Source organism: Monodelphis domestica, chromosome 1 (genome assembly GCF_027887165.1).
Source record: "Monodelphis domestica isolate mMonDom1 chromosome 1, mMonDom1.pri, whole genome shotgun sequence".
Lineage (NCBI taxonomy): Eukaryota > Metazoa > Chordata > Mammalia > Didelphimorphia > Didelphidae > Monodelphis > Monodelphis domestica.
Window position 1 is genome coordinate 367,076,111 of NC_077227.1, and position 18,405 is coordinate 367,094,515.

Here is an 18,405-nt window from a genome sequence, read left to right on the forward strand (position 1 = left end):
AAGAAGATGGGAGAAAAGGAAGCTCATGGAGAATGGTCTCAATTATTTCTCTAAAATAACATGAAGCAAAATTCTCTGTAAAGAGAGTGGGTAGATTGGGAGCCGTGGGAGGTTTGAGAAGAGATGAAAAGGTTGGAGATGTGTATACATACTAAATTAATAATTAATTTATGCAATTATGAAATGGGGACAGGCAATACAATTCTTTGGGTACTTGCTGGGAAAGACCATGATAGGCAGCAGGAAATGGAAAAGCAATCACACTTTAATAACCACAGAGGGTGCAGAAATAAGTAGTGACAGAAGGGAGACAGTGTAAGAACAGGATGGAATGGTGAAGTAAGGCAGACATAATAGGGAGGGAATGGGGAAGGAGAAAGACAGATAATATTATTCATATAATCCCAGATTGGAATTGGGAGAACTAGGTAGCACAGAGCCCAAAAAGATCTTAGAAGGCTCCTTCTGATTCATCTTATATTACCAGGATTCAAATTTTGGTTAATAAATGATGTGATTTGTGTTAAGATTAAAATTAGGGAGTCTGGCAGAAGATTTTTAAATTATGCTCCTTTGATCTTTGGGACAATTTGTATGTGACTTCCAGTTAATCAGGCATAGATGAATTGTACAGATAAAATGAGGTATTTGCAAAGTGCTTTTAAGCACAATATTAATGCTATTATTGTCATCATTATTGTTATTTCCATTCTCAGTCAGAGAACATACTCTACTTCATATTCATTCTGTTCCCTCCAGTAGTGATGGGCTCAGACCACTATAGCTTCCTTGTCTGTGAGGCAACTATAGCTACTCATGGTGCTTTGAATGAGCAGGAAGTCACCAGCAACAATACTTTAAGTAAGAAGGCAGACCATTGGGCTTTACCATCAGGCGTGGCACCGAAAGGCCCAGACTCCAGGCACTGTCATCTTACCTGAAGCTGAGCATTAAGAATGCCCGGCCTTATTATCTATCCAGTTGATGCACCCTAAAGTCCACCAAAACTTTTTATACTTTCCACAATTGACTTCTCCTATGTGTATAGTGTTTCCCAATTTGAATTAGATTGGGCTCAGGAGTAGTTTTGCTTTTCTATTTATGTTCCCAGGGCTTAGGCCAATGCTTGCAACATAGTAAGGGCTTAATAAATGCTTTAATCATTCATTCATTCATTCATTCATTCATTCATTCAGTAGGCACTTTCATTACATTTCTTCTTTACAGTATGAAAATCAAAGGCTAGGTTACATTTTGGGAAAAGAAATAAAAACCGAAATTGGATCTGGGAATTAGAATAGCCTAGGGCTAAAGTTTTTCCCTAACAGGAAATTTCCAGTGAATTCTGGAACTAGATTCAGCCAATCAGGGCCGAATCCAGGGACCAGCTAGAGGGGAGAGGCTGGTGGGTGCGGCTCTTAGCTCCACCCCTCTCATATTCAGTCCCTAGGTAGGTGTGGCTTTTGGTAGGCGGGGCGAGATTTTCTAAGAGTAGGAAATTTGAGCCGAAGCTGAAGGAATTAGCGCTGTGATTGGTGATTTTTCTGCCTCTTCCCGCCCCCTCGCTCTAGTTCCTACCTAAACCAATCGAGACCCAACTCTTACTGTCCAATACGACAAGGAGCACCAATCCGCACCAAGATTTGTAGGACACACCCACCCACCCCCAACCCCTGCCCCATTCCCCCTACCGGGGAAAGCCCCACCTTCCTATATATAACCAGCCCGGCCCTGAGTAGCTGCCTCAGCGCTCCGCGGCCTGGGACCGGCAGCTTTCTCAGCTCGCTGGCGCTGCTGCCCCAGAGACCCCCTCCATCATCTCCCCCCCGGGCCCCTCTCCTCTCCCCCATATAGTTCCCGCGTTGTCCGGGACTTTTGGACTAATTTTTCAGGGTGAGGAGAGGACAGGCCCCGGGGGGGAGGCTTGCTGCCGAGGAAGAGTCGCCACAAGGAACTCAAGGTGAGTGATTGGGCCGGCCTTGGTCGTTGGCGGCGGTTGGAGCAGTTGGAAGGCTTTTAGAACTGGTGGGAGGGAATTGAATGGGCCCTGGGTCGCAGCGGGAGCCACAATGGAGGGCTTTGCAAACCTAGGAGCGGAGATGTCCGAGATGGGTGGGGAGTGGGGAGGCCCTGAATTTGGAAAATGCAACAGATGCAGCGCCGCCCTGCACCCCAGTTCCGGTTCTCTTCCCCACTGCTCTCCTGAGTCCCTGGTCTCTTGTCACTCCAAGTCACGTCTCCACCACCTACTAGTTTCTAGTCTCTTCCTTACCCTCCCCAACCTAGGCCTTTGTTTCTACACCCCAACCCCGTCTCTCCCCACCAAGTTCTGTGTCTCCACCCTCAAAGTTCCCGGTCTGTCTTTCCCTCCAGCCGAGTTTCTCTCTAGTTCCCCATCCTTTCTCTCTTTCTCACATTCAGTTCCATCTTCCTCCCCTCCCCCCCCCCGGCCCCCCAACTCCTTTCCTTCACCATTAGTTTCATCCTCTCTCCCCGAGTCCTGTTCCTTCTCCTCCCCCTTCCCCCCAAAACCCCTTGTCCCTTTCTCTTTCCCTCTCCTGGCCTCATCAATATAATGTCTCTCCTCCCCCAGTATCTCTTTGTGGGAACACTAGCCTAGACATGTCCGTGCCAGGTGGAAGTGGAGGCGGTTCCCACCTCCCAGCACTCGCGTCTCGCCCCGCCCCATGGGTAGTGACTTGTTGGGAGTAAAGGGAAGTCGGTGTGAAAAGCTTTGAAGGTTTTTCAGTTGACTCCTCGGCTACATTTACCACCCCCACTCCAAGTAAACGCCCCTAGAGAGAAGACCTGACCCGTAGCTATACCTAGGAAAGAGCTCCTCTTCCCCCACCCCCACCCTCTTCCTGACCTCCTGTTTTACTGCTCCTTTCTGGGTCTTGCACTATATATAGATGATAGAGGCACTGGTAACAACTGAAGCTCAGAAACTGCTGCACCAGCTGAATGTTCTGTTGGAACAGGAGTCCAGATGTCAGCCAAAGGTCTGTGGCTTGAGACTAATTGAATCTGCCCATGATAATGGCCTTCGGATGACTGCAAGACTGAGGGACTTTGAAGTAAAAGACCTTCTTAGCCTAACTCAGTTCTTTGGTTTTGACACGGAGACCTTTTCTCTAGCTGTGAATTTACTGGACAGATTTCTGTCCAAAATGAAGGTATGTGCTAAATAAAGTATCTCACACTGAGTGCTACTTGATTTGGAGTATCAGAGATGAAATTGTTTATACTTAAGGGTTGATTTGTAGCCAAGATCATTCAGCTAGCATTTTAAAAATATCTGCCAGGTGTTAGGCCAGGTTGGAGATTGAGACAAAGGCAAAACAGTCCCTGATTTTAAGTAACTTACATTCTATTAGGAGAAGGGATGAATTAGTCCCTTTTTGTTTACGTACATATTTAAATTCAAAATGTATACAAAGCTAATTTTATGAACTTGACCTTTTTCCTTTATCATTCTGCTGAAACATTACTAATACCATTCATTAATATTATTTTCAAAAAATTAAGGTTGACCCATTAATAATGCTTAATATTGGATAATAATTTAGAACTTTAATATTAACTTGATAATTTTCTGAATAACTCAGTTCTTCATTTGAACAGAATTGCTTGGATTAAATTCAACTATGGTGTATTTGACTTTCTATTTTATGTTCTTGTTAAAATATAAATATTTTGGAGGACATTCCAGGATTAGAAAAAAGAATTATGGGATGACCCATATGTTTTCACAAAGTTCCAAATGGTTCCACATCATTCTCCTTAACTATGGCTTTCTGACCCATTTTCAGTCATTGAGAGACAGTGGTCCTCTAATCTTGATGGCTGTGAAAATTTCATTGGATCATAGATCTGGAAAAAGGCCTCAAGGACTATTTAGTTTCAGTCTCATTATTTTACAAATGTAAAAATCCCTATCACACTAGTAGTATCAGAAATAGAATTTGAATTGTCTTTAAATTCAAGGCTCTTTTCAGTGCACCACATTGGCCTTTTCTATCTGTAGACAAATAAGTAAAATGACTTGTCTTATTAAGGGTTCTCATTTGTGAAGTTTTTGCCTACTTCATTAAATGCAAATAATATACTAACTTTCAGGATGTATCCCAGATGTTTTTGTTTTTTTAAGATTGGCATTTTACTCACCAAATCATTCAACAAATTATTGTTTGCCACAAATTACAGAAGATACAAAGTTGAACAAAAGTTTAATGAGTTTATCTAGTATGGAAAAATAAGTGAGCCTCATAAATAATGTTGGGGAACAAGTGCCATAAGAGGTACTAATAATTGCAACAAGTATTCAGAAGAGGGAGATAAATCCAATTTGGGGGATCACTTAGACATTTAAAGATAGTAGGATTTCACCTGGCAGAGACTGGGTGATAAGACAGGTAAACACTATGTATGATTGTTCTTGTTCGTAAGTATTACTAGATTGTGTTTGGGTGATCACAAGCTTACTTCATAGTTATATAAATTGAAGAATATACTTTATAATCTAAATTGCAGAAAAATATTTTCTAGAAAATTAAAACTTAGACTGATTTGAGAACCAAGTGCTTAAAATGGAATGATGGCACCTTTCTTTCAGTGTAAAAGTAGTGTTCTTTAGGAAAAGACAAATGAAAACTTGTAAATTGTCATCCAACTAATTATTATTACTTACTAATATTATGTTTCATTATAATACTAAGTTGTTATTTCTGGGTTGACCAGAAAAGATATTTTTTTATACAAATGCTTTGTTCAGAAAAGTTTCCACGAATGAAGACTACTGTTCAGAATGTTCTCCTGATTTGTTAATTTTGTTCATCAGAGTACAGTGATAATGTCATACAGATTATATCCCTTAGTGGGCAAGTCACTTGTCTTCCACAGTTACTGCTTATATACTTTCTCCTAGCCAAATCAATTTAAAAATCCAAATAGGTGATGAGGATGACTGCAGATGAGTGTGAGTAGAACTACTTAAATTTGTCACTTCTGGTTAGAAAAAAAATAATCCAAAGCATACAACATATGGAGGCTGAATCCAGTATTTTATTTAAAAATTATGGAGACTCAGTGTTTTACATTGATTCTTGATTTTAAAAATGGAGATTCAATATTTTAGATTGTTTATTTTGTTAGGTACAGCCCAAACATCTTGGATGTGTGGGATTAAGTTGCTTCTATCTGGCTGTGAAGTCGACAGAGGAAGAGAGAAATGTCCCATTAGCCACTGATCTGATCCGAATAAGCCAATATAAATTCACAGTTTCTGATCTGATGAGAATGGAAAAGATTGTATTGGAGAAGGTGTGTTGGAAAGTCAAAGCTACTACTGCCTTTCAGTTTCTGCAACTCTATTATTCACTCATTCATGAAAACTTACCATTTGAAAGGTATGTAATCTCTTTTTTGAAAGTAGAACTTGATAAAATGACATAATTTCCATAAACTGATCATTAATACTATAAAACAATTGTAATCATTTGTACATTTTAAGAATAAAAGATAACTGACAAGATACTATTTTAGCCTTCTGCCTTATTAGCTACTTTTCCATTTAAAAAGAACAAATATGAAGGTTATAGTATAGTATAGTATAGTATAGTATAGTATAGTATAGTATAGTATAGTATAGTATAGTATAGTGTATAGTATAGTATAGTCCTTGGTTGATAATCTTTGGACCCTCTCATCAAAAACCTTGTGCTTTATCAAATTTTCCATCTCCAGACTAAACTACCACAAGGATCTTTCACAAATCAGAGGAAAAAAAAACTTCAATGGATACCTAAACTGCATAGCATTTTTTTAAAGAATTAAAAGGATAATTTTGATTTCTGGGCCATAAGATTGCTTTATTTGACTGTTAGACACTAGTAATAAATATTTATGTGTTCTGTTTTTGGTCACTTTCAGAAATGTCAGTAGAACTGAATACCATTTTTATTTATTTATTTTTTTAAAACCTTTACCTTCTGTCTTGGAGCAGATACTGTGTATTGGCTCCAAGGCAGAAAAGTGGTAAGGGCTAGGCAATAGGGGTCAAGTGACTTGCCCAGGGTCACACAGCTAGGAAGTATCTGAGGCCAAATTTGAACTTAAGACCTCTCATCCACTGAGCCACCCAGCTGCCCCCTATGAATACCATTTTTGCTAGGATTAAAAGTTTATGATAGTTTTTCTGTATTTTGATGACAATTGATTTTATAGAGATAATTTTACTTTTTTTAAGGAGAAAGAACCTGAGTTTTGAGAGACTGGAAGCTCAGCTTAAGGCATGCCACTGTAGGATTATGTTTTCTAAAGCAAAGGTAAGTATTTTAAGATTTTAACTATTGATGTAAACCTAATTTTACATGTAACATTTATTATAAATGTTATCTTCTTTTAGCCTTCTGTATTGGCATTGTCTATAATTGCACTAGAAGTTCAAGCACAGAAGTTTATTGAATTGACGGAAGGAATAGAATGTCTTCAGAAACATTCCAAGGTATGTTTTTATCATTTGCTCAAATCCATGTAATAGTTGACTATTTGCCAATGTTTCTTAAAGCAAAAGGAATGTTGTATAGTTAATAAATTTAAGTATTTTTTTCAGGTGAGAAAAATACATGATAATATTTCAACATTAGTTTAAAATGTTTTTATGCAGATAAATTGCAGAGATCTGACCTTCTGGCAGGAACTTGTAGCAAAGTGCCTAACTGAATACTCATCAAACAAATGTTCTAAACCAAATGTTCAGAAGTTGAAGTGGATTGTGTCTGGGCGTACTGCACGTCAGTTGAAGCATAGTTATTACAAAATCACTCATCTTCCAACAATCCCTGAAACTGGGTCTTAATTGGTAATTTGCTTCTCTTATTATTTTTTGAAATAATATATTAGTGCCGTAACTTTTCTTCCATTTAGGAGTTAAATGCAAATTGTCATTATATGTTCATATATTATTTGAGAAACTTTATCAATTAATTTGGACTGAGAAAACTAAGGAGACATTGATCTTCTTTTTAAAGATATTGATGATCTGAGAGCCAAACTATGTGTAAGACACTGCCATAGAGAAGTTTTGTTTTGTTTTCTCTATATTATCTCTATAATATTTCTCTATATTACTTAAGCTTGGCATTTAAACAAGATCAGCAGAATAAGGAATTTTATGATAGTAGTATTGTTTACTATAGCTTCCTTCAGCATTTTTTACAAATGATAAAAACAAAACATAGTGAAATTTTCATCAAAATAGTTTGTCTTTAATTTTTAAATGGAAATTACTTAAGATATTCATTTGTGAAATCCCCAAGTGTCATGCCTTTGTTTCTATCTCTATATTCATGTAACTCATGTAATTTAAAGCTCTGGATTGAAGTCTCTTCCCTTTCAAAGCTTTTCATATAGCCTTTAGTGTCCTACTTTCTGAAACAAGAGCTTAGAACCATGGAAAGCTACATTTTGGGGGTCATAAACTTAAGACAAATGCATCTGTAAATATAGTTCACTCAACAAATCTTATTTGCTTTATACTAATCTTTTTTTTTTTTGTTAAACTCTTACATTTTAGAATTAATACCATGTGTTAAGTCCAAGGCAGATGAGCAGCAAGAGCTAAGCAGTTGTATTAAGTGACTTAGGGTCACAGCTGGGCAGGACCTCCTGTCTCCAAGGCTTGGATCTCTAGCCACTGAGCCACGTAATATAATACTTCCTACTAAGGGAAGAAAGAACTATCATCAGGATAGATTTTTAGATCTTATCACCTCTTCTTTCTCATCCCCTCTCATTCCCATCAAAGGTTCTTTTTAACTAGTGATTTTAAAAAAAGTAAATTAGTGCTTAATGAGTTTTCATTAAACCTCTAGATAATTGGAGGTGCCCAAGGTATCACAAAAAAAGTTATAATCCAGATTGCCAGATAATATTCTATGCCCATAGTGTATAAACTATAAATATGCTTTTTCCTGAAACTTTAAAATATTTTTTCATGAAATCATCTTTTCCCCCACATTCTAAAATTTTGAAAAAAGTATAAGTGATTTCCCACACACACATTTAAAAGAAAAATTATTCCATCATTAAAGTTCTTGAAATAATTTCTGATTCTAAAGCTTTAGATATGTCATTTAAAACTTTATTATCTACATGTACTTTGTAGACTTCTAATAACTTATTTCCTTTGTCTCAATAGGATTCTTCTGAAGAAATTCAGCTGTTTTGAAGGTTTATTTCCCATGAGAACTGTGGACTCCAATAGTAGAATGGATTTAAGCTGTGAAGCCTGAAACATAGCAGCTAGGTTAGCATTGATGTTTTCAGACTTGAGGGGAAAACAGGCTATTGCTGGAAATTGATTATGTATGCTGCAGTTGAAAATGTGTTCAGGACTAAATTATGATCCCCTTTGAAGTGTGTTTGTAAAAACTAAAACTCAAATGTGAAACCCTAATGTAGAATAAGGATGGGAGATTATACTGTGAATTGATAGTTAATACTGATCCAATCTGGATCAGTATGCAGATTACAGGTAGTATAGATGGCAAAGTATGATTGACTTTAATTGATGTGTTATTTGAAATGTGATACAAGTTCACATCAAAACAGATCAACTTTATAAAAATGGTATGATGCACTTTAGTATAGTCAGGGTTACTAGTCTTTGAGGCAGCATAAACAACTTTGTTAAGGCCTTACATAACTAGATAATCCATAATTCTTAAGATTTATTTTTGGCATATTTTTCATTTAAATTTGATTATAAAAGTATTAAAGTTGTAAAGAGACCTGTTAAATTTTAAGTGATTGTCAGTGTTATCCTAAGGATACAAAATTTTATACAGAACAATTTTTATCTCTATCTAGCTAGCCCCTTAGGAAAAAAAAAAATTATTTCACTTGTATAAGCAATTCTCATAGTCTGACAATCTGAAACCTCAGCTGTGCCCTTATAAAGCAATATATGCCAATACTATCACTAAAAATTTTAAATAAAAATTACTATTGGTATGAAACTAGACTGTTAGTATAGAGCTTTATACTTAAAAGCAAAACATATAGGGGATGCTATTGTCATAATGCTCCCATAACAATTTAACTTAGACTAACGTGAGTTGTCTATACAGATTTTTAAGCAGCAATTTGACTAATTATGTGATAGTTGGAGCACTTAAGGCTAGTTGTAGATTAATGAATCTAAATTGACATTATAGTGTTGGGAGAGCATATAATCAGTGCAATATATAGCTTAACTTCAACAATAGCTATAACTAGTTAAAATTTTCCCTTTGACATTATGTTGTGGAAAAAACTTCCCTTTAAAGACAAACCAAAGAACCACAGTATGTCTCCTATGTCTTATGCTTCATTTTGTAGAGAATTTTGCAGACGCACTCTTCAGTTACTCCTAAATACCCAATTCATTGAAGAATTTCCTTTCTAATTCATCAATGCAAACTTAAGTTGGCTGAAGTAACGTAACAAAGTACCATTATGCTCTGGTACTAAGAAAGTGACCTTTCAATAAAACTATTGAAATGCATTGTCTGGAAAGTTTTGTACATAGTTGAAATTTTCTCCAAACTGCTACATGGGTATATGCTAACAAGAACAAAATTAAGCAGATAATTTCTACTAGGTTCTGGCATAGAGGAAAGAGCATTGAGTTGGGAGTCAGAAATCTTAACTGCTGTTCCAGCTCTGTGAAACTATGGGTACACGGGTAATTCACACTGAATTTTAGTATAGAAAGGACTGCAGAGGTAATCAAATCCAATTTGTATTTGAAGGATCTGCTTAAAAATAAATTCCAGAAAAGGTAATGGTAACCCAAAATGAAGTAGCTCATTCTGCTCTTGGATAGCTCTGGTATGTTTTTGTTTTCCTTACAAGATAAAGTCTACCATTCTATAATTTCCACTTCAGCATTCCCATTTCTGACTTCTGAAAATAAGAAGTAAAAGTCTATAACCTTCAAGTGTGACAACCCTTCAAATATCTATAGACAACAAAGCATCATTAAACTTTGGAGTTCAAAGGATCATTTAAAATCATATAACCTCACTCTGCAGTGTTATCATAGGTTAGTGTTTCTTAACCTTTAACAATCCAGTGGAGCCTATGGACCTTTGAAAAATATTTTTCATATACCAAAAGTTAGGAAGTGTATATATATAAAAATTTACTACAGGTAACCTGTTTTAGTTAAGCTATAGACCTAGAGAGCCTGGTATTTGGCTCTCTACATTGGCCAATTTTAATATTGAATGTTAAGAACAAATGTCTAGTTGTAAATCATTTAATAATCCATAGTGGATAATAAAATAAGACTGGTTCTCAGTCTTCTACCTACCTACCAATCTAAATATAAAGAAGTAGAAAGTGTCCTTGGCTTGGTTTCTGATGATTTCCCAACTTATTTCCCAAATAATCAGTTACATCCAAATATTTGATACTACAATTTTATACAAAATTATAGGAAAAAATAACAATCTGATTTTCATAAAATAGTGAATTGGTAAAAACAACAAAATTACAATGCTCTTATATAGGATAGCTTTTACCTCTGTCTATCCAAAGGGAGCTTAATGACTGCTAAATTTGTTTATTGTGTTACACTTCCTATAAAGATACTATATTTACATTATATATTTTAAAACTACATCTTTGCAAATTTCACCCCTACTGCCCTCATGCCCATAAAAAATGCTTAGTACTAAAAGGCATTTAACTTATCTGAAACTAAAATAGAACTAAGTTTCATAGGAATATTATGACAGTTTAGGAATTAAGACTTTTATTTTTCCATTTAATATACTGTTAAAATCCAGCACTTGTTGGACTGTTTAAAGTGAATCATTTCCCTTTGGTACTCTTAAAATTGGTGGGTAACACCTATCCCATGTGGGAATTAGAAAGCTTTATTGACAGTTATTCTGAATTACAGTTTTCCAAAGAAAAACTTAATTTCCCCTGAAGGCACACTTGAGTTTCACATGATTATGGCCCACTGCATAACAAATTAATAAGAGTTCAAAACTTGTTTAAAATGTCTTGCTGAGCAAAGTCCAAAAAAAGACCATTTCTCTAGAAAAGTTTCCATTGAAATTCAGAATGTTTTCTATGTAAACTACAGTTTGAATATATTCTTTGAAGTCATATTTAAATGTTTTACAATTCTCATTCAGTTGTGTAAGCAAGTGTAATTTTCTTCTATCACATAATCCATTCCTTTTACATTGGCAACATCTTCTAGGGCTCCATGAAACATAGTGAAAAATGGCAGTTTTTATTTTTCAAGACTAGAGAAATCTGGTCCACCTTTACTGTAGTTTCCTGAGATTTCTGCTCCACTGAAGTCAAAACCCGGGTTCTGAAAGGAGTGAAGAGATTACTAAATTTACAACTTTTATATAAAGTTTATGTATAATGATAAAAAGCATTCAATTAAAGAGATACAAACATAAAAATGAATCAGTTCCTGCCCTCAAGGCACTAACATTCTACTACCTAGATATAATGGTTCATTGTAAATACATAATGTATACAAAGTGTGGAGTACTTGAACTGAAATTTGAAGGAAGCCTTAAGGGATTCCAAGGAAGAATTTAGGGGAGAATATTTCCAGTTTAGTAGAATAGAACTGAGGCAGAATAATGCAATGAATGATATAGACAAGAAACAGTTGGTAAATAAATTTGGTTGAAAGGTACAGGTGTTTAAGAAAGGAATATGTAATTATCTTGAAAACACTGGTTGGAGCAAAAATAGAAGAATTTTAATTTTATTCTAGAGAATGGAAAGCCATTGAAGTATTCTGAGTGGGCAAGAGATGAAGGCTAGGTCTATAGATTTTAGTGGTCAACTGCATAGAGATGGCAGTTTGAACTCATGACAGGCAAGTAAGTAACTTAAGAAAGTGGGGAGAGAAAAGAGGATTTAGGAATGATCCAGAATGTATATGCATAAAAGTTAGGACATGGGAGGATGATCCTGGAAAGAAGACTGATAAAACAGTCATGAAAATCCTGAAAGAGAAACCATACAGTGGTCTGAGGAAAAAAACTACTGGATTTAGCAACAAAGAGCTGATTGGTGACTTTAGAGAGACGTTTTGATAGGAGATAAAGAGATGGAAGTCAGGTTGTTCAGTTTTAGAAACAGTGTAGCCATTTCTATGAGTTTGTGAAAGACCACAGCTATACAACTTGAAAGGACGGTAATATAACTGAAGGTTTTTAAAGGATGGGGGAGATTTTGGCTTGTATAATGGCAATCAACAAGCATTTGTTATGCATTTAATACACATCAGCCACTGTGCTAGGATCTTGAGATAAAGACAAAAATTAAACTGGTAGACATAGTTACAAAATATATGCAAAAGAAATATGAAGTAATTGGGAGGAGGGGCATAAGATAGAAGGGATGCAGAAAGCAATTGGGAAGATATTTGAACTAAGCTTTGAAAGAAGGTAAAGGATTTCTAAAAGGTAAAGCTGAAAAAGATGAATTCCAAGAATGGAAGAAGCATCTCAGGCAAAGCAAGAGAAAGGGAATGGAATTTTGCATGCGACATAAAGCACACAGGCTAGTCTGGCAAGAACACAGAATGTGTAATATTATAGATAGATAACATAGGAAGTAATATATAGTAATTCTGGAACTAGACAGTAAAGTCCTTTAAATGTCTAACAACAGAATCTATTTTCTCCCAGAGGGATTAGGGAGGCACTTAGAGCTTCTTGAGCAGGGAAATTACATGGTCAGATATGTACTTTTATGTCAGCTATCTTCACAGCAGTCCAAGTGAGAAGTGAATGATAAGGGTGTGAAAGTGTAGTTGTGGTTTAGAACAGAAAAAGGGAAAAATCTGTGTGAAAAATGTGAAAGTGAACTGACAAGATATGGTAACTGGATAGATGGGGAGTGGAATAGTGAAAGTAAAGAATAATAAGTGAGATTAACCAGGATGACCAAAAGGATAATAAAGGTGTCCTAGACAAAAACAGAAGTTGTGATGTGTTGGGGAAAAGGAAATTATTTTTGATTGGAAAATGATGAGTTTGATTTGTTTTGAACAAGGTAGTACCAATGTCATCAGATGGTTAATATAGCAGCCTGGATATATAGATTTAGGAGTAATCATAGAAATATCTAAGCCTATTAAAACTGAAGAGACCTGCAAGAGTGATTACAGTATCACAGGGAAAAGATAACAGAGCCTGGCATTGAGCCTTAGGGGACAGGTTAGCTGAGGAGTCAGTGAATAAGAGATTGAAGATTAAGGGATAGAATGAGATTAAAGGAACAAAATGCCAGAACAGACTGAAAGAGCTGGGATTAAAGGTACATGTTTAGCAAGAAGAAGGACCACCTCATTCTCTAAGATTACAACAGTTGCAAGGATAGGGGATGATGCTGAGGTTATATGAACTTTGGAAATAGAGATGAGAAGACAAGGAAGAATGGCCTAAATTTTCCTCACAAAATAATCAAAATCATCTTGTTGAGAAGATGGGGAAAGATAATGATGTAGATGGGAAAGGGTTTAGAAAAGTTGATGTGGGCAAAGGAAGAGAATCTGATTAGAGAAGAAAAAATATTAGTGGACAATGATTGAGATTGGGTAACAAATTTGTAGTGGACTGAGCTGGCCCAGTTTTAAGACTTTCTCTATATAAGAGTTCAGCAACTAGCAAGCAGAAGGTGGTAGATGATGAGAGTAATCCAAAGATAGTTTATAAAGGATTGGTGCACTGACAAAATGGAGCAAGGCACTCCAGGGTTCGAGAATAATGTAAGGTTGAACTGGGTAAAAAATTTTGATGGGAGGCAATTGATGCAAAAACTGGGGTAATAACCTAGAAAAATAAGAGAATGATGGAATTCCAGGAAAGATTAGGTACAGAGACAACTGTAAAGATAGATGATGAGGAATAAAATTATGGATTGAGGAAGTAACACAATCAAAGGGTATGACTAGATATGTGGGTGAGGTGGAATAAAGGTACAAATCATAGGAGTTGAAGCTGATGGGAAGCAAGGGAACATAAATATGGAAGTTATTAACATATTAGAACAGGAATTGGGATGGAAAGGAAGAGTACTGAAGTCCTTGAGAAAGAAAATGATCTGAAGTTGATAAATAACTGCCACAAAATCTGGCTAAATTATATATTTGGACTAAATGAACTTTATAAGAGAGGTTTTTGAGTAAATGGTAGTAGGTAAATGAACACTTGTAAAATGAATAAAGCACTAGGTTTTACAAAGACTTTCCACAAAAGTCCAAAGGCTTAGTGTATATAGTAAAAGCTATTATATGAATTTAACACATGCTTAATACAGGACTTCATAAATTCATATAACTTACTTCTTTCTGGAATCTCTCCAGGGTAAGTTTCCTTTGCATTTGGTCCTGTACCCATGGATCAGCTGCATACTCAGTTTCTAAGAGAGATGTCCAACAATTTGCAGCATCTCTCTTTGTCTTGGTAAGAACTATGCGAACCATTTTTCTGTCCTCTAAGAAAAAAATGACAAATTATGAAATTATAATTTATCAATAGATTTGGCTTTTAAAAATCCTTCATGTTATCATGGGAGATTTTTTTTCAATAAACTTCAACTGCTATATTTTTAAAGATGCAAGGACAAAATGATATGGTTTAGAGAGGGTAAGGGGGACCTCTGATCTAGAAAATATGTAAAAAAGGATGCCAAATTGAGTTTTCAAATGTAGCAATATCCTTACCTAATGTCCACGTTCCCTCATCAGCTATTGTAGAATCAAAGAGTTTGCCCTGAAAAGAGAAATTTGCAAGATTGCCCCAAAATGTTGCAGTTCACTGAATATGTAAAATCAATTAAAAAAAGTTTACATGATTTAATATATACATTGTGATCTCTCAACCTTTCCATATTGTCACAGAGAGGCAGAATAGCATAATTAATAGATAGTGAGATAGCCTTAGCTTGAGGAAGATCTGGTTTCAAATTCTGTCTTTTCCTGGCTATGTAAATAGTAAGCCCTTTAACCTCTTGGTGCACCAGTAACTCTTTGTGGAAGGCCCTCAGCACTTTGAACGGACACTATCTGGTTAATTTAAGAGATACAGATAAGTGTGGATGGACTGGGATTTGCATCCCTGAAGGAAATATCCATAGATCAATGAGAACACATATCAGAGTATAAGTGCTTTTTTTTTTTTAAGCAATCAAGTTTTTAACAGTTTATTCAAATCCTAAACATAGGAAAAGGCTATAAGAAAACTGTAGAAAATTCAGGGTTTTAAGTTCATGGTACACAGGAATTGAACCCCCATTTTCTGAAATTATGCTTAATACAAGGTAGATGGAACCAAATAAAACCATATGAATAAAGAATGTTCCTAATTCTAAAACTAGGGCATTCTGTTTTTCAGCAGATATTTCAGTTCACTTCTTGAGTAAATCTGTAAACTAATAAAGTGATAAAGTGATAACTGTACAATAGTTATCAAGTTTATATAAGGCTTTATAAAGAGATAATTATCTTTTAAAATTATATAAAAACAGTGCTTAAGAGATGAACACGGAAACTGGAGCTTATAAGTGAAAGGATGCCCCAGGCTTCCCTTTTCCCTTTCCTAAAATAACTTTACTAATAAACAGTTGTCTGTGGTGAAAGCTATAATTAGAATAGGTATTAAAGAGAGAAGTCAAGTTATGAGATTCATAAAGAGTTCTGGTTACATAAAAATGTTTCTTAAAGAACACCAACCAAAATCCCTTTATTTTACTGCTACTTGCCAAAATAAAAAACATAATTATTAGGAAAAGTAAAGTGAGAACCTTTTTTCCTTTTTTTCTGAGAAAACATTTAGGAAGAAGCCAAACTCTCCCAAATTTTTAAGGTTTTAAAATAAGGAAACTTTTCAAGATGCCATGTAAATCCATAGAGATAAAAAATGTCATGTAATTTTTAATAATTCAGTGTACTTTATACACCCAGTCCCCCTTTTATGCAGTGATCAAGGTCCTGTTTTTAAAAAAAATGTGAAAAGGAATACCTTGGGAAATTCAATAAACATTAAATATCCAGTATGTATTAAGCCTAGGGCTAAGTACTAAACTGTATCAGATATTATCCTTAATCTATTTTATATGTCCAGACAAAATCCATCCTATGGATTGAATTAAAGCACAAATCAATTGTCTTGTGTCCCAAGAAGTGCCTTTTCCATTAATAAAAGAACTAGTACAAAGATATAATATATTGTGTAGATGTTAGATCCTAAGTCATAAATTCAGAGACAGTTAGGTGGCTCAGTGGATTGGAGGCCTGGTCTGGGAGATCCTGGGTTCAAATCTCTCCACAGACACTTCCTAGCTGTGTGACCCTGGGCAAATCACTTAACCCTAAAGTCTAACCCCTTTTGCTCTTCTAATGCAGTATCAAATCTAAAATATAGGGCAAAGTTTTTAAAAAAAAGTATGTTTAGAGGAAGTGGTTTTGGAAGGAAGTTTAAATTATATCTGGGACATAATGGTCTGGAGGGAGACATAACCAGATAAAGCTGTCCAGCAAGCAGCAGTGAGAGGGAAGAGGTAAAGATTTGTCATTTGCATCTGGATAATCCTTGAATCCATATTCAAGTTGGATCATCTGAAGTGGTGTCAAACTCAAACAAATTCAGGCAACTAACAAAAGGTAGATAAGGATCTATTCTGGATGAATGTTAACTTAAAAAATCACATACTAACATTATGTTCTGTTGTTTTTATTAATTTTGTTAAATATTTCTCAATTACATTTTAATCTGCAATCCTGCTTATCTGGAGAGTTGAGGAAGACATCCTTAATTATAAGAAGGGCACCTGTAACAGTACCCGAGTGTTCTACACATATGTAGTTATTTCTGAAAAGGTGTGTGCAGGGGATTAAGAATTTTGAAAATTGAATATTTTGAACTAGTTACAGTTTACTAAAGGACTTTCCGTAAGGCAGTGGAAAGAGCACTGGATTTCGTTGGTATTAGAGGATCTAAGTTTGAATCCTCATTCTGCTACTTACTGCCTATGTTACTAGACCTTAATTTCCTTATCTCCAAAATACAGGAATTAGACTAAATGAACTCTAAAATCCCTTCCCGTTCTAAACTTATCCTATCACAATATCTGTATGACTTGAGGAAAATCCGGGGGTTTTCTTGGCCTCAGCTTTCTCATGTATAAAATGTAGGGGTTGAAATAGAGAATTTTTTTGAAGTTCTCTTGTTCTCTAGAGACTATGATATTTGTCCTAACTGGCACGTTTTCTCTGGAACCTTTTTTCTCAACTCTTGCCAGTCTGTGGCACGGACTCCTGTCGACCCCGGTGAGAACAAAGAGGTAAGGAATTCACAAGATTCCTCCAAGTCATCTTCCAAACGTTCCCATGGTAACTCTGGGCATCTGACAGCTTTGTTTCAGGGGTACTGAGAGATCTACCAGAAAAAGAGCGGTTTTTTTTCCCCTAGGCCTAAAAGTTCTTTCAGATGAGGCTAGAAGAACTAGTTACCCACTAGCACGTGGAATAATAACTATAACAAAAGGACTCGAGAGAAATTCCCTTGGTAAACTACTAAGTAAGCTCTGCCCTTGTACCTGGAAGGCCATGGGAATGAAGTTTTACAGAGTGGCCCCAGGGAAGGCAACTGGACCCAGGGTGCAGTTTGGCTTCGACCCTAAGGTTCAGTTTCTTGAGGGCTGGGACCCAGGATAGGGATGAAGGGCCGTCCCTACCTTGAGGATCTCCTGGCCCCGCACAGCGAGCTCCACATGCCGACTCTGCAGGCCGCACTGGATCTCCTGCGCGCGAGTGCCCGGGGGCACCTGAACTTCGATAAACACCTCCTCTAGAGTCTGGTACCACTGGCCCCAGGGTGTCCCGCAAGGCACTACCCCGCTTCGCTCCTCAAACGGTGCAGACATGCTTCCCTCTGCTCCCAGCTGCCCTCGGAGAGTACCAGCCACGGTACCTCGGCGCAGAGCGCAGGCGCGGAAGCGTCTTTGCCCACCCTGCCGGTAGGTCATGCGCACGCGCACAGCTCAGTGAAGTTCTTTCGGGCGGAAACCAGAGTTTCTTCACTTTGGCAACCATCTTGGAGACTGGCAGAGCCGTAAATGAAAGTTGATATTCTATAGAGATCTAGGAGGGAAGTTTGTATAAAAAGAACAAATAAATGAAGTGTTAAGGAAGGGAAAGACTGAGATATGAGAAAGTCGGGCTAAATTCATTAAGTTTTCAACTACTCAGTTGAAAACCATAATCATGTATGTGAAATGGTATTGCGCACATTTCATCTGCCCGTCAGAAACCATTCTGGAAATGGCGATCACCAGTCCTACTATAGGCTGTTTCCTCACACATGCGTATTT

General features: G+C 36.4%; 2 protein-coding genes across 3 annotated transcripts; one reads left to right on the top strand and one right to left on the bottom strand.

Moving 5' to 3' along the window:
• The first annotated feature begins 1,611 nt into the window (after positions 1–1,611).
• Positions 1,612–9,547, top strand: CCNG1 (cyclin G1). 2 transcript variants are annotated; one of them, XM_007473973.3, is made up of 7 exons: positions 1,612–1,960; positions 2,913–3,176; positions 5,155–5,408; positions 6,251–6,326; positions 6,407–6,505; positions 6,668–6,862; positions 8,201–9,547. In XM_007473973.3, the coding sequence occupies exons 2-6, from the start codon at positions 2,913–2,915 to the stop codon at positions 6,857–6,859; spliced, it is 885 nt and encodes a 294-aa protein (XP_007474035.1). In that variant the 5' UTR covers positions 1,612–1,960; the 3' UTR covers positions 6,860–6,862; positions 8,201–9,547. The 2 variants fall into 2 exon arrangements, with proteins under 2 accessions (XP_007474035.1, XP_001380117.1); XM_001380080.5 differs by having other exon boundaries at positions 1,653–1,960; positions 6,248–6,326.
• A 1,237-nt stretch (positions 9,548–10,784) lies between these two features.
• Positions 10,785–18,389, bottom strand: NUDCD2 (NudC domain containing 2). Its single transcript, XM_001369931.5, has 4 exons — positions 17,770–18,389; positions 14,759–14,807; positions 14,378–14,529; positions 10,785–11,377 (listed from the first exon to the last, which is right to left on the bottom strand). Exons 1-4 carry the CDS (start codon positions 18,058–18,060, stop codon positions 11,294–11,296), a joined length of 576 nt encoding a protein of 191 aa, XP_001369968.2. The 5' UTR covers positions 18,061–18,389; the 3' UTR covers positions 10,785–11,293.
• Positions 18,390–18,405: the final 16 nt, after the last annotated feature.

Excerpts from the sequence above, each read along its gene's own strand:
- CCNG1 (XM_001380080.5), top strand. The coding sequence starts at position 2,913 with ATGATAGAGGCACTGGTAACAACTGAAGCTCAGAAACTGCTGCACCAG. Across the intron at positions 3,177-5,154 it reads GATTTCTGTCCAAAATGAAG|GTACAGCCCAAACATCTTGG; the intron begins GTATGTGCTAAA and ends TTATTTTGTTAG. Across the intron at positions 6,506-6,667 it reads GTCTTCAGAAACATTCCAAG|ATAAATTGCAGAGATCTGAC; the intron begins GTATGTTTTTAT and ends GTTTTTATGCAG.
- NUDCD2 (XM_001369931.5), bottom strand. The coding sequence starts at position 18,060 with ATGACCTACCGGCAGGGTGGGCAAAGACGCTTCCGCGCCTGCGCTCTG. Across the intron at positions 14,808-17,769 it reads GGGGCCAGGAGATCCTCAAG|GGCAAACTCTTTGATTCTAC; the intron begins GTAGGGACGGCC and ends TTCTCTTTTCAG. Across the intron at positions 14,530-14,758 it reads TGAGGGAACGTGGACATTAG|AGGACAGAAAAATGGTTCGC; the intron begins GTAAGGATATTG and ends TTTTTTTCTTAG.